Genomic DNA, 15735 nt, shown 5'->3' with positions numbered 1-15735 from the left:
ATAATTATTTTTAAATAATCATTTTAATTTTCTTATAAAATGACACATTTTATTTTATTAAATACAAAAAATTACTAAACAACTTGTTAATATCTCTTATATAGTAAATATCTTATAACCAATTTTTTAGTGAGTTTACAAATATAATTTTTAAAAAATTAGATAGTAAACTAATTTTCTATATTTTATCAAAAAATATTTTGAATAAAAATTATTTTCTCAAAATAAAGAGGGTGTTTGTTATTTAAGAACTCTTGGGTTGAATTCATCGTTCCACATAAACAAGATTTTTTTTTTTTTTGAGAAAAAAGTAGCACGCTACCCGCTTTATTCAATAGGAAGATGATTTTAGCTACATAAAGTGAGGCAGCCAGGGCCTCAAAGAAAGAAAAAAAAAAAAAAAAAGATAAAATTGGAAAGCAAACTTAGGTACACAAACATAAGTCGAGAGAATAGGTGGTACACCTCAGATGTTCCCTAATTCAACAAAAGGTGGCCCACTCCTTCGCCAGGATCTCAACATGGTGTGCAACTGAGGAAACATCGAAGGGTAAGTTTAGAAAATAATATTATTTCTATCGCCCCAAATCGTCCACCATAAGATGTCACCATGAACAAGAATTTTTAAATTTAAATTATAAAATACATTGTATTATTTATTATGCTTTTATATGAATCATGCTTACAAATTCGAGTTTAATCATTTCGACTAAATTCTGAGCTTTCGCGGGATTAGAAAAATTAGTTGTTAGTGAAAAAAAAAAAAACCCTTAAAAGCATATGCGTTAACTCAAAAAAATATTTAAATTATAAAAAAGCATCGAGGAATTGAGTTGCAATATTGGGATAGTACAGGGGCTATAGATACATTTTGCTCTTCTTTATGTTTTCCTCTCCGTCTCATCAGTCCCCATTACCACCACCCCCATCTCTCCTCTCTCTCTTCTCCCCCTTCCCCCTCCCCCCTCCCGCCTCCCCCTCCTCATCCTCTCATGGCGAACGCATTCGCCGGCGCTCCGACGAGCTCATCGGCCGCTCTCCTCCGCCTCCGGTGACCTCTCCTCCCTCCTTTACGCCCGGATCTCCGCCTCGGATCATTGATGCGCGTGGTCTCCGCCGCCGATCTCGCAGCGGATTGCGATCGCAAATGAACGGACCGGGGGCCGAGGACGCTGCCGCGCCGCCACCGCCGCTGCTGGATTGGAAGTTCTCGCAGGTCTTCGGCGAGCGGACCGCGGGAGAGGAGATACAGGAAGGTTCGATCGATCGATACTTGTATCTTACTTAGATCCGTTTGGGTTGCTGGGGTTTCGTGGATTCTGGGTAGGGAGCTTCCAATGATCTCGCGATCGGAATCAATTGGTCCTTTCGTTTATGATAGTTGCTTTGTTGTGAAGTAGGGCAAATGCGTGATTATATCATTGGATTAGCATATTTGGTACTTCGTTTAGCTTAAAGCTGGAATCTTTTTGCGATCTATCTTAACTTTGGCTGTTGAATTGCATAACCAGACTTTATGTAGCTGAATCACTAGAAGTTAGTGCATGTTTGGCGTCACTTATGCTTCCGCTTCCAGCAATAGTCATTTCCACTAGATCCTTCGGAAAATAATAAAGTTTAGTGCTTTTGTAGCTAGTGAATCAGAAATTAGGTTTTGAGGTCCAAAGCAGAGATACCAGTTTGGTGCTTCTACTTTTGAAGCAGAGAGAATCTGTTGAACTACTTCTAAAAGCACTACTCAGAGAGAACTTCATCCAACTGCATTACACCCTATAGCAGGGCCAAACAGGTCCTTAGTGTTGGGTGCTATTAAAATTTAGTAGATTTCTTTGTCATATGCTTAAATATCTAGCCATGTTAGTGTTCCTTATGCTTGTGTCTTATGGGTTACCTCGTCTTGCCGTTCTTGTGGACCTTTTGTGTAATGCTTTTGTTTTTTGCTTCCTTGACTTTGTTGGTTGTTGCAGTTGACATTATCTCTGCCATAGAATTTGATAAATCTGGCAATCATCTTGCGACTGGAGACAGAGGAGGCCGTGTCGTTTTATTTGAGAGGACAGACCTTAAGGATGTATGTTGTTAAAAAAAAACATTGGGCATGCCAAATTCTATCAAAATTTTTCACCATCTTCTTCTCTGCGATGTTTTCAATTTTGTTTTTCTTCCTTTATTTTGTAGCGTGTTTGTAGAAGGGATCTAGAGAAGGCAGATTGTCCAATTCGCAGGCATCCAGAATTCCACTACAAAACAGAGTTTCAGAGTCATGAACCAGAGGTATTATGTTTTCTGGATTCTTACTAATAGCAGTTTGATGCTTTTCTGATCCATCTCTAATTTGATATCGCATCACTTCTATGCAATCAGTTTGATTACCTTAAAAGCTTGGAAATAGAAGAGAAGATCAACAAGATAAGATGGTGGCAAACAGCCAATTCTGCATTGTTCCTTCTCTCCACAAACGACAAAACAATCAAGTTTTGGAAGGTAGATTGAAATTTCTTTGAATATCAATTTTTCTCTGTAAATGCATTTTTTCAAAGAATACGCTTGACATGATGGTTTGATATCTAATAACAGTTATGATTCTTTCATTCGACTCTCTTTTGCTGAGCATGGGATGTTTTCTTCTATATATTTGTCCATTCACAAGTGAATTTTCATTTCTGATACAGATCAATTTATTTTGTATTGGTGGCAAATTACTTTTTTTTTTGTTTTTCGCTCTTTTTGCTGCTATCTTGTTTATGTGATGGAATGCAAATAGTTGAAACATTAATTGCATCTTATATTGTTGTTGATGTCTTTCTTTTGTATCTTAATACTACCTTAATAGGGTTATTTTTGTGAACTATGTTTATGTCTCTGTAGGTCCAAGAAAAGAAGGTGAAGAAAGTTTGTGAGATGAACCTGGATTCTTCACAAGCTTCAGCAAATGGTAGCTATACTGGTTGTAACACTCCTAGTCCGAGAGCATGCCTGCCAAACGGTGGTTGTTCAGAAAGGCCGTGTGGCTATTCCAGTGGTGATATTTTATTTCCACTTGGAGGATTTCCATCACTTCGCTTGCCTGTGGTGGTTGTACTCACACCAACCTATTTGTTTGAGCAAAACTGAATTTTCCATTTCTATTAGTATAGGTTTTGTCCCTCCCTGTTCTTAAAAAAAATTATAGCACTGAGCCGCACATTTGTATTAGTTATCCTGATGTTTTTGCTGTTTTTTCTTCTTTTAATTTAGTTGTCCTCAGTGCTTACTCTTGTTTAAGTCATCTCATGTTTATCGGTGCCCCATTTTTGATAATTACAGGTTGCAACCCAGGAAACAAGCCTTGTTGCTAAATGCAGAAGAGTATACGCTCATGCGCATGATTATCACATAAATTCCATTTCAAATAACAGGTTTGTACACTTTTTTCTTATCCTTATAGTTGCCTAAGCAAGATTTTATTGAATGACTGCATTTGTTTGCAAATTTGATATATTATTTAGGCCACATTAGTTTTTTCTGCATTTATTAGCTACTATTTATTCAGTGCTGCACATGTTTCTCTCTTTTAAAGGTTTTATAGGCAAGTAAATGCTTAGAGATAAGAAATATAGTTGAGTTTATCTTAATAAGCATGGTAGTTACCTTGAGTGGTGTTAACTTTTGGTTTTTTATTATTAATGGGCTGGAAAAAAGCTATGACATTTCAAAGTTTGTTCTTTATAATGTTAAACCAACTTGTGCATTTTTTACTTCTTGATTTTTCTTTTATTAAAACTTGCATCCAATTCTGTTAAAGACTTTCCACAATATATCAGCAGATAGTTTCTTTTATCAGTATTGGTTGGTGATTGGTTAATTTGTTGCCTTTATTTCTTGCTAGCATGTTTTGAAAGGGCCGTATGACTGTGTAAAGCAGTTCCTTGGTTGTCTCAAAATGAAGTTTATTTTCTTGTTATCTCAGTAATATAAGTTCTTTTGTTTAAATTTCTCACTACTTTGGATGCTTTTAAATTTGAAATTTCTAGCTCCTTTCTGAGCATTTTGTTTCTGTTTTGTAATGATTTTTTTTTTTCCCTTTTATTGTTCAGTGATGCCGAGACTTTCATATCAGCTGATGATTTGCGGATTAATCTTTGGAACCTGGAAGTCAGCGACCAGAGTTTCAACATTGTTGATGTGAAGCCTGCAAACATGGAGGACCTTACTGGTATATGTTCTGATGCTACTGTGTATTATACTCTGGGTACTTGTTTCTGTCTTGCTACTGCAATAATTTGTTTGGCAAGGCAAAAGGTCTTCTCGATGCTTGTGATTTTATTATATCGTAATGCGTATCTCATCTATGTATTATGCACTCCCTGCTGTAAAGTTAGTTGCTAATTTAGCGACCACTACTATTTATAAAAGTCATAGATAGGTTGGCAGATGGATGATCTCCAGGGCCTAGACACTAAGTTTTGCTTTGGAAGTGATAGGTCTTAAGCTCAGTTGATATTAAAACTCATACGGGTACATTAAAATTTCAGATCATAGAATAAAAACTTTTCCACTCAAATTGAATTACATGTGTTATCAAGGATCTGTGTTATCAAGTATCTAGAAAGAGATGATTCCCTAATAAGCATTTTAAACTGCTGAGGTTTATATTGGAATTCCTTGGCGCCTGATGTCTTTGCATCACAAATTGGAAAGATTTTCATTCATAAGATGTCTCCATCTATTTAACTTACAATAGTTTTCTTAGTGTCATTATTGCATGATATTTTTCATTCTTGGTCTTGGCAATTTATGTTTTATTTTCAATGAATGGGACCAACTGCAGAACTCACTTTCTGAAACATGCAGAGGTTATAACGTCTGCTGAATTTCACCCTATTCATTGCAACACATTGGCATATAGTAGCTCGAAGGGCTCAATACGCCTTATTGATTTGAGGCAATCAGCTTTATGTGACAACCATTCCCAGCAGTAAGTTCTTTCCTGGGTGCTATCCGTTGCTGTATTTCTCATATAATCTTAAAATTTCAGAAAATCGGGTAGCGTTTCTATCATCTTAACAGCTAATATTGGGCCCTTACAGGTTTGAGGAGCATGATGCACCAGGTTCAAGATCATTTTTTACTGAGATTATTGCTTCAATTTCAGATATCAAGTTCTCAAGGGATGGAAGGCATATTCTTAGCCGTGATTACATGACTCTCAAGGTTCATTTTTCTATATCTGCTAGCATGTCTTGCTTTGTAACTTTTTGTTGTTTCAAGCACAATTGATCTAATTTTCTTTCCTTGAACTTCATACTGTTAGATATATGTATCAGATTGTTTGGTTGTTTGGTCCAATAATATTATTCTACAGATTTAACTGTTTCACACAGATCAAACAACTCTTTTCTTTAGTAATTGCCGTAGTTGAATAGGTTTATAATTCTGTGCTCCTTCCATGTATTGTGATCTGTAGCTAGTAGAAAATATTACGCTTTCTTTATTATTACTTAGGTATAAATGATTCTCATGGGAGAAACATTTCTATCGTTTAGTCTATAGCTACTTTGCTTTGTTGTTTTGGTCATGCTATGTGATGGATACAATGGTCTAACCAAATTGTTGAATTTCTACAATGGATGCAATATTATTACCTAGACTAAAATGTTTGATTCCTTCATTGGTGTTCTTCAAATTCTTATATGTTAGTTTTCGTCTAATACTTCCAGCTGTGGGACGTAAACATGAATGCAGGCCCTGTAGCGACTTTCCAGGTCCATGAATATTTAAGGCCAAAGGTGATCTCTTTTCCCGTTAAGCCTAGTTAACTATAAGTTCATGCAATTTATACATTGTTTATGATGCAGCTGTGTTTTTCCTCCTACAGCTATGTGATTTGTATGAAAATGACTCTATTTTTGACAAATTCGAGTGTTGTTTAAGTGGAGATGGATTAAGAGTAGCTACTGGTTCTTACAGGTACACTTCTGTGCTTATCTGATTGAGACCTAACTTTGATTACTCAACCAAAAATAATAATGCCATCTATTTGTGTCAATTCAGCAACCTTTTCCGAGTGTTTGGATGTGTTCCTGGAAGCAATGAGGCGACAACTTTGGAAGCAAGTAAAAATCCTATGAGGTATTAGTCATGCAAGTCCTTATAAAAGTAATAAGCAGTGATAATACATTGTAAAATATAGGTTGATACCAAAATAACATTGGGACCTCCTGACGTCTAAAATTATCTTCTGATAGTTTATATTTATGTTGGAGATATTTATACATATGCCCCTGAAATCTGTATTTTGTATGTGCCCTTTAAAAAGGTAGCTGCTTATTCCTACAAGCCAAAGTAAAATGCCCTTTCTTTTAAATACATGTTCTAATGCAAAACCATTTAGTTCCCATGAATTTGACGAGTTCCTAACTTACAAGTGTATTTTTCTTCGACTGTTATCATCTTAGGAAACAAGTCCAAAACCCTTCAAGGCCTGCAAGATCTCTGAGCAACTTGACCCGTGCTGTCAGGAGAGGTTAGTGTTTAGCTGTTATAACTTTTCGGTTCTAACAACTTTTCTAGTTGGAAACTTTTTCATTAAAAGGAAATTTAAACAGGAACGGACAGCGCAGCAGTTGATGCCAATGGGAACTCGCACGACTTTTCTATGAAGCTGCTCCATTTGGCGTGGCACCCAACCGAGAATTCAATTGCTTGTGCTGCTGCCAACAGCTTGTACATGTACTATGCATAGAGGCGACGGCCAAAATGCACTTCTCCATGAAAAAGCTTCTACTTGTACCATGATTCTTTTGGGTGCTGCTTCTGGTGAAGGCACTTTGCTTTTCACGCGGCGAACGTGGGAAATGCAGGAGGCTGTATCAGTCGGTGGCCATGTAAACACCCTTTTGGGGAAAGAAAAAGCTATTAAGATACACGAGGAAGTAACTTACTACTCTTTCTCAATGAGAGCTACCTGGTTCTGTTTTCCCCTTTTTTTCCTTTTCTTTTTAGGGGGTCCGAATATCGACCATTTTTGTTGGAAATGTTCTTTTTAGGTTCAAAAAAAATAGATTGTAGCTCTCCTTCAATCAAAACAGAGAGCATCCAACGATATATCGTGGATAAGGATGATATGTATTTATTTCGAGAACTGTGGGCTTGTAACGTTGCGACGCGCCTCTTGGGGCTTTCTGAAAATTATTATCTTATTGTAATTGTTCATCTTTCAGACCTTTTCCGTCATTTGAACTGAAATTGTTATCAGCTTCTTTCTATTTTGGTTTGCTATTCTGACATTTTCTCAGCCATGAGCACTTACTTTTCTGCCTGGGATGAGCATCTTAATTCTTGTGTAATAAATTTATGCCAGTTATCACCAGATGAAGCTTAATGATTTATGTAGTAATTATGCTTCTGTAATGGGGAGTTTTTCTCACTTCCCAAATGTTCAAGCACGCACCTTTGTTTTTTGCTGGAAAACTCTAATTCTCCCGCACGAGGAAAACATACAGATTTTTTTTTTGTAAAAATAAAAAAAGAAAAAGGAAATAGATGTGTTTTCTGTATATGTAAAGTTGTGTTTCACAAGTAAGTATTTTATGAAGAATTAAACAAAAAAAAAAAAATCAATTTTCGGACCCAATTTTCTCTTTCAACAGACACCGTCCCACTTAATATTTGCTTGCTCTTCTATTAAAAACAAAAAGAAACACCCATATTTTATTTTATATTATTATCTTCCATTTGAATTACAACGCAAGTGGTTCAACGGTCCCCAGTGTACCTGCTATAATACTAAACCATCCCCGAGCTCGGCCCGTTGCGAAAACCCTAACCCTAATAACTGCACTGCACTTTGTGCCCCATAAACCCTTCGAATCGAAACACCAACCAAGGGTTTCACATCACCTCCCCGTCCCCGTTCCCGTCCCCTCCTCTTCCCGCTTGATCCTCGAATTCGAAAAAGCCCTACCCCCGAATCCCACCCCAGATGAACTCCGTCCTCCTCGAATCCCCGTTAATGGCGAAACCCCTCTCTCTCGGGCCCCTCGGCGCCCCCAATTTCCAGTCCGTGCTCAAGGAGTCGATCGACCGGTTCCTGGTCGAGATCCAGAAGCGGGATTCGTGCGACTTCTCCCCCTTCCGTTTGATCTTCTTCCGCCTCCTCCAATCGAGCTCCGACCCCCCGCTCGAGATCGTGTGGTTCTACTCCGCCGTGGGCTACCACGAGGCGATCGCCGGTAAGAGGGACGACCCCCTTGGCCGCGTCGCCGCCGTGAAGGACCTGCTCCAGATGCTCGCCGCGTGCTCCGCCTCCTGCGGCGGCGCCAAGTGCCTCGCCCTCCTCGCCCCCGCCGTTTCCGAGCTGTACTACTGCGCCCTCGCTGCGGCGAAGCTCTCCAAGAAGGAGGCGAAGAGGGTTAACAAGGAGATGGAGTGTTTAGTAGAAGGAATACTAAGCTACATTAGCATTTGCAGCAGCAAGAGTTCCGGTGGGGGAGACTCTACTCCCAGTTGCTTGCTCCCGGGTTTCGGCGATCTTGTTCGCGTGTGGACCGTGCACCATGCGAACAACAAAGGAAGCGGCTTTGGCGTGCTTTTCCCGTTGGTTAGTGATGAAACAAGGTATGAGTTCAGTAAAGAAGGGTGTGGGATTGGTTACTTAGCTGCGGTTGTGGTGGCCGAGGCGTTCTTGCTGAGGTTGTGCTTGAAGGTACAAGGCGGTGGTTCTCCGAGGCCGGAGTTGCAGAAGGAGCTGAGGATTTGGACTGTTAGCTCGATCACCGTGTTCCAGAACCGCGTCTTCTTTGGTAAGCGGCTCCGCTATCCACGTGTTCGGTAAGATAACTTGCTTGACTATGTTACTGATCAAATACGAACTTCTATGGTTGAAAACAGAGATTTTGTTGAGATTGCTGCTTGAACCACATACGCCTCTCGCCTCTCTCTTGGTAAGTAAATATCAATCGGCGGCTCTCTTGTTTAATTTCATATATGCACCTGCTCCGCTGTCTGAATGGATATGTAGGTTTGTTGGCAATGCAAAATAGTTATTCCTAGAGGAGCTTATCCAAGTTTTTCAAGTTGGGTCCATGTAGTCTTTTTGTTAATACATATTTATTGGCTTTTTTAAGAATAATTTTTACTATTCGTCCTTCTTGGTGGAAGTCATTCTAGATATCTCTCTTGAGTAGCAGCTTTTGACTTTGTTGGGTCGGCGTTATATTTGTTAAGCTAGGAAAAAGTGGGGAGATGTTCGACATGCCTATTAGTTCTTGATTTGATTGTAATCTATTATCTATCGGCATTTCACATTGATTCAGTTTGCCGAGGGTGATCAACGTTGGAATAACAGGGGGAAACGAGCCAAGATCCTTTGTTTCTTATTTTATTAAAACTTTATGGTCAATTAACATTTTTGTACTAGCGCATATGCGGGGGTTGTATACTAAATTGAAAGAGGTGAACTACATCTTCTGTCCCTGTATTCAATTAAAAATGACAGCTTACAAGATAGCAAGCGAGGGTAATCGATAGGCCTACTAAGCAGCCTAAGTCAGGCGAATATTAGTTATATTACACAACATCCGTGCTATACATAACGTGTGGAATTTGAATGTAACCTTTCATTTGTTCCTCTTGTTGCATAGTTTATGTAATTATGAAGCTGACTATTGATGAGATGTTCTAACCCATGTTTTGTTTATTCAGAGTACCGAAGAAGAGATTTTGGTTCGAGACATCCTCTATGATGCTCTCATCTTAGTAGATTACTCTTTTGTTAATCCTGGAGTCGAAGTGGAACAAGCTGATGAGTCAACAATAAGTATACTTATTACACGGCTGATTGTTGCTTATGAAGCCACTGAAATCGCCAGGTAAGGGTGAAACGTAATATATTTGCAGCTGCATTTGCATATACCACGAAGTATAAAATTGTGTTTTCAAAATCATTCTCTACAACAGGAGGAAAGGGGATCAGGGAAGAGCCTTGTCATATATAAATGCCTTTTCAACTTCGAGCACTCCCATTTATTTGACAAAGTGGGTTGGCAGTCAGGTTGGCTCGGAAAAACTTAACAGGCCCAATTCCACTGCTCCTCAAGCTCTTCTCAGTGAGTTTATGTAACCCGTTCTCATTTTTGCTATTTATTTTTTCAGATTTTTAATATTTCTTAAGTGCTTGTGTTTCTCTCACTGTGTAACTGTTTTGAACTGTTCTTTTTTGTTTGTTACTCTCTGCAGAGTGGCTTGTTGATTTTGAAGACAAGGGACTTAGACTGTTGGGGGACAACATTTCTAGACTTCGCAAGAGGTTGATGTTCGAAGAGTCTAAAGTTGTTTCCGAACACGCAATGGTTGATTCAATTAGCAAAGAAACAGACGCCGATCTCTTCTTTTTCGATAAACAAAGGAATGATACAGAGGAGGATCACAAGGATCGGGACATCGAAATGGTGGATAATGCTTTTATGGCTGCTGCTAATTCCATGAAATCAGCAATTGATGGAAGGAGAAAGAGAAAGGGCTCGGGAGGTGAGGGTGAATTACAGGTGAAATTTGTTAAGTATAAGATTCACGATAGCTCAGTGAAGGATTACTTCTTGCCTATAACCAATGGGGTTTGTAGCGGCAGCGAGGTTGAAAACTCACCGTCAGATGCTGAAATGGAAGAAACAGACTAATAGGATGACATCGGATAATTGTTGTTTTGTAATAGCTGAGGCACACAACTGTTCTCCTGGAATTTAGAGGATAATGTAGGGTTAAGGATATTGCTTCTCTGTATTAACATACTTCGCTAGGGCATATTACGGTACAATGTTGTCTCCTCTATGTTTCCTGTTGTGCAGAAAACTGACAAAAAATGTAGATTTTGATCAAAATCTCTTAACGGCAAGAACTACTTAAAATTTCTAATTGAACAATGTAGTGTTCTATTTCAAGCACTGAATACTTAAATTTGAGTGTGGTCTACATTACTTTTTGCTGGCACCTGGAGATTTCTTGTGTGAGTTTGATGTACTTTTCCAAATGAATGGCTGTGAAATCCGAGTGGAGAGCCATATCCTCTCAAACATTCCACGACAAACTCTTTCTTGAAGCTGAGTGTTTCTCCGCTTTTCTTGTATAATCTGCAGCAATTGCGGGTTTTGATTGTATCAGGGACTTATTTGCTATTTTTGTGTACCCATTTTTCAACCTCTAATCTTTACACTATTTCTTTTCTCCCCTGTAGCTGCACCCTGTCGCCACAGTTTATGTACTTATCCTCGATATTTCCTGTGGATTATCAAGTCGTGAGAATCAGAAAAAGTTTTCATGGAGAATCAGAAAGAGTTTCCATGGAGCTGGTCTATGTTTCTTGTTCATCTTCCGAATCTGTTAATCGTTTCACATAATTAAGAGGCTTTGTTGGTTAGTTCCGTTCGATGATATCACTCATCTGTTTCTTTGAGGTTATTTTGGCTGTCCAATCTTTGTTTAGATAGATTTCGTACTCATATGTACCCATCTTGTGCTAGGAAAACATGAAACCGACCGTCGACCTCGATCCAGCTACACCCTGGTTCTTTCTTAATCCCTCGACTCGATAGCAACTTTCTAACCCTCGAAGCATCATTCCACCTTCTCAAATCTGCGTAAATATTACCCAACAACACATAAGTCGAATCCCGATTTGGTTCTAATTCAAACAGCTTCTCCGCTGCTCTCTCCGCAATTTCAACATTTCCATGCATCCTACAAGCTCCGAGAATTGCTTGCCACACTGAAGGATTGTGAGTCAGCGCCATTTTCCATATAAAAGTTTCAGCCTCTTCTAGCTTACCAGCTTTTCCGAGTATGTCAATCATACAAGCACAGTGTTCGATCGTAGGGTTCATTCCGTATACATGACTCAATGCATTAAAATACGATAATCCTTCGTTAACTAATCCTGCATGGCTACAAGCTGATAAAACACCTATGAATGTAGTCTCATCAGGTTTGTTGCCTTCGTCCATCATGCTTTTAAAGGCCTCAATTGCCTGAACCGCACATCCATGATGAGAGTATCCACAAATCATCGTATTCCACAAGATTTCGTCTCTTATACTCGAGCTGTAAAATACCGCCTCAGCATCCATCAAGCTCCCACACTTTACATACATATCTATGAGAGAACTCGAAACAAATTCGTCACCGATTCCTGACTTTATGACCCACGAGTGGAATTGGAGGCCGCAACTTAAAGCCGCCAGGTCGGCGCTAGCACTCAAACAGCTCGACAATGTCGACCCATTAGGGCTCACACCTTCTCGCTGCATGTCGCGGTAATATTCTATAGCCTTTTCGCCTTGATCGCTCTTTGCATAGCCTGTTATAACCAGAGTCCAATCAAAGACATCTTTTTCTTGCATTCTATTGAATACTAAGCATGCTCTAGGAAAATGCCCGCAATTCGCATAGAAATCAAGAAGAGCTCTTCCAACATGGGAATCTCCTTCTATTCCTCGCTTTATGATATGAGCATGAACTTGGGTGCCATAGCTTGAAGCTTTAAAGTTAGTGCAAGATCTTAAAATGCTAATATATGTATATTTGTTAGGTATGTACATTTCCGTGATCATTTGATTGAAAAATCTAAGCGCTTGATCACAAGAGGCTCCGCTGTGAAATCCGGACAGAAGCATGTTCCAGGAAACAATATCACGGTCCAACATGCAGTTGAAAACCTTACAACCTTCTTCAACAGCGTCGACTTTCATGTACATATTCAGAATAGCGTTACCCAACTCTTTTTCCAGCAGACCACCACTTTTCACAATGTAAGAATGAATACTCCCACAAAGTCTCCGATCACCAAACTTCGAAGCAGTACAAGCAGCAATTACGAGCGTATACTGATTCTGAATTATCCCCACTCTCCTCATATTTGAGAAAAGCTGAAATGCTTCCAGAGGCATGCCGTTTCGACCAAAGCATGAGATCATTGCAGTGTAAACCACCACATCTGGTTCAGGTATCCTTTCAAACACTTTATGCGCGTCCTCCACTGAATCGCACTTTGAATACATATCAATTAGGCTACTACCCAAAACACCATCAAGCTCAATTGCATACTTAACCAACAAACCATGAATAGCCTTACCTTGTCGCCCAACACCTAGACTCGCACAACACTTAATAACACTAGGAAATATGTACTCACTAGGCCTTGTTTCTGGCTCCAACAACTTGTGGAAAAGCTTTATAGCCTTAATCTCATAACCCATTTGAGAATACCCATTTAACATCGCATTCAAAGAGACAGAATTATGTTCCGGTAATCCAAAGAATACTTTCTCAGCAAACTCCATCTCCCCACACTTCACATAAACTTCAACCAGAGACGAACCAACATACGAATCCGATAAAAGCTGCATCTTTATAGCTTCCCCATGAAGCTGCTGTGCGAATCCCAATCTCAAACAGACGGAACAAGCTTTGAGAGTGGCGGCGAGAGCGAACCCATTTGGCAGAATCCCTTCTCGCTGCATCTCAACGAACAACCTCACACCCCCCTCCGAATCGTTCTCCGCCACATGTCCGGCAACCACAGCCGTCCAACCCACAACATCTCGGCTCGGCATTAGATCGAACACCTGGTGGGCGCAACCAACACTACCACACTTCGCATACATATTGACCAAGCGATCATAGAGAAACGTATCGGGCTCGATTCCGCTTCGTATTAAGCGTCCATGGGTGGCTTTGCCATTGATGAGGGACCCCTTCAAGGCGCACTCTTGAAGGGTAATGGCGAAGCTCCGGAGTGCGTCGTTGTGATCAAAGGGGGGGAATTTTGAACAACGGATTGTACCATTGGCGCATGAGGGAGGCGAAAGGAGACGGCTTTGGAAGAACCCATGAGTGGATTCGATGGATTTGGGTCTCCTCGGGAGATTTGGTAGTGAGAGAGAGTGGGAGAAGTGGAGGTGGAGATGGTTCGTGGAGGAGAAGGAGACAAGCATGGCGCCGCGTAGCCGTTGGTTTCTGGCGCGCGAGCGCGAGTGCGTTTTATATATATATGCAGGAGGTGGATGTGGTGATCGATCCGATAACCCGTTAACTGGACCCGATTATTTGAATCCGGAGTTGGGTCAAAATCATATTATGTAAATATGCAAGTCACATCATGGTAAAAGGCCCAATAATAAAATATAAATCAAATGGTGTCTATTTTGTTACTACGCTTTACTTGCATGTTACTTAAATTAATTACTCTTTTGATAAATAACTAAGATTAATTAGTGTGTCTTGCGCTTGACCAATGCTCGGACATGTTTCAAATTCTATCTCACACATCTCTTATAAGCTGACACGGCATTTTCTGATTGGATAAACCTGAACCCGCAAAGATTCGGACCCCACAACAAAGCACTCCTCAGCTGCTGACTCGGATCACACACAAACCCCCATCAACCAATGAGATGCAAGCAAAAGATCCTCACTACCCACAAAGGATAAGGACCTCTATCCTCTTCTCCTCATCCTTGACACTATTTAAACACCCCCACAACAGCATTTGTTCTCCACACCACCACAACCCACAACCAATCCTCTCACCTCTCGCCGGCACAGCAAACACCGAAAGAGAGCCCAACCGATGGCCGCCACGATGTCGCTCTCGTCCCCCGCCCTCGCCGGCACTCCGGTCAAGCTGGCCCCCACCGCCTCCAACATCCTCGGCGACGGCCGCGTCACCATGCGCAAGACCGGCGCCAGGCCCAAGCCCGCCGCCTCCGGGAGCCCGTGGTACGGCCCGGACCGCGTCAAGTACCTCGGCCCATTCTCTGGCGAGCCCCCGTCCTACCTCACTGGTGAGTTCCCCGGTGACTACGGGTGGGACACTGCAGGGCTCTCTGCTGACCCCGAGACCTTCGCCAAGAACCGCGAGCTCGAGGTCATCCACTGCAGGTATAAGGGTGGAAAATTTTAGTTCCACAGTTATATGGTATTTGTATCTTATTCGAATCGTGCTATCGTGTCGTTTCTGATGTTGCCAACCTAATATATCTAGGTGGGCCATGTTGGGTGCTTTGGGCTGCGTCTTTCCTGAACTTTTGGCCCGTAACGGGGTCAAATTCGGCGAGGCCGTGTGGTTCAAAGCTGGAGCCCAGATCTTCAGCGAGGGCGGCCTGGACTACTTGGGCAACCCGAGCCTGATCCACGCGCAGAGCATCTTGGCCATCTGGGCTTGCCAGGTCATCCTCATGGGCGCCGTCGAGGGCTACCGGATTGCGGGTGGCCCTCTTGGTGAGGTGACCGACCCGCTTTACCCCGGCGGGAGCTTCGACCCACTAGGATTGGCTGATGACCCCGAGGCCTTTGCGGAGCTGAAGGTGAAGGAGATCAAGAACGGCCGGCTCGCAATGTTCTCGATGTTCGGGTTCTTTGTGCAGGCGATCGTGACCGGCAAGGGCCCGTTGGAGAACCTCGCCGACCACCTCGCTGATCCAGTGAACAACAATGCTTGGGCTTACGCCACCAACTTCGTCCCCGGCAAGTGAGAGCCGAAAGTCCACATCAGCGCCGAATTGATGTGGTTGGTTGGATTGTTAAGGGATGGTGTAAAATGAGCAAATTGTGTACTAATATTGTATCAAGGAATGTTCTTTGATTGCCAAATCACTTGTGTTCAGCCTCGCTACAGAGAGATCTGTAGTGCTTTTGAGTAGAGCCATCTAAAGAAGCACTAATAATATTTTAATAATATTTTCATCGAAAGCACTTTCTTCA

At 41.2% G+C, this 15735-nt stretch overlaps 4 protein-coding genes across 4 annotated transcripts; 3 read left to right on the top strand and 1 right to left on the bottom strand.

Moving 5' to 3' along the window:
* On the top strand, window positions 949–7247 carry LOC109722369 (serine/threonine protein phosphatase 2A 55 kDa regulatory subunit B beta isoform-like). Its single transcript, XM_020250418.1, has 14 exons — window positions 949–1256; window positions 1968–2071; window positions 2179–2274; window positions 2365–2484; window positions 2869–3075; window positions 3307–3398; window positions 4077–4195; window positions 4834–4957; window positions 5070–5193; window positions 5700–5768; window positions 5858–5949; window positions 6034–6111; window positions 6438–6505; window positions 6588–7247. The coding sequence occupies exons 1-14, from the start codon at window positions 1148–1150 to the stop codon at window positions 6722–6724; spliced, it is 1539 nt and encodes a 512-aa protein (XP_020106007.1). The 5' UTR covers window positions 949–1147; the 3' UTR covers window positions 6725–7247.
* LOC109722587 lies at window positions 7693–10893 on the top strand. The gene is made up of 5 exons (XM_020250681.1): window positions 7693–8783; window positions 8872–8924; window positions 9685–9851; window positions 9940–10088; window positions 10219–10893. The coding sequence occupies exons 1-5, from the start codon at window positions 7964–7966 to the stop codon at window positions 10656–10658; spliced, it is 1629 nt and encodes a 542-aa protein (XP_020106270.1). The 5' UTR covers window positions 7693–7963; the 3' UTR covers window positions 10659–10893.
* Window positions 10881–14008, bottom strand: LOC109722586 (pentatricopeptide repeat-containing protein At5g27110-like). The gene has a single exon (XM_020250680.1). The coding sequence runs from the start codon at window positions 13965–13967 to the stop codon at window positions 11475–11477; it is 2493 nt and encodes an 830-aa protein (XP_020106269.1). The 5' UTR covers window positions 13968–14008; the 3' UTR covers window positions 10881–11474.
* On the top strand, window positions 14513–15627 carry LOC109722589 (chlorophyll a-b binding protein of LHCII type 1). Its single transcript, XM_020250684.1, has 2 exons — window positions 14513–14913; window positions 15017–15627. The coding sequence occupies exons 1-2, from the start codon at window positions 14603–14605 to the stop codon at window positions 15504–15506; spliced, it is 801 nt and encodes a 266-aa protein (XP_020106273.1). The 5' UTR covers window positions 14513–14602; the 3' UTR covers window positions 15507–15627.

The sequence above is a fragment of the Ananas comosus genome, linkage group 16 (assembly GCF_001540865.1).
Source record: "Ananas comosus cultivar F153 linkage group 16, ASM154086v1, whole genome shotgun sequence".
Lineage (NCBI taxonomy): Eukaryota > Viridiplantae > Streptophyta > Magnoliopsida > Poales > Bromeliaceae > Ananas > Ananas comosus.
This window is presented reverse-complemented; position numbering and strand designations above follow the sequence as displayed.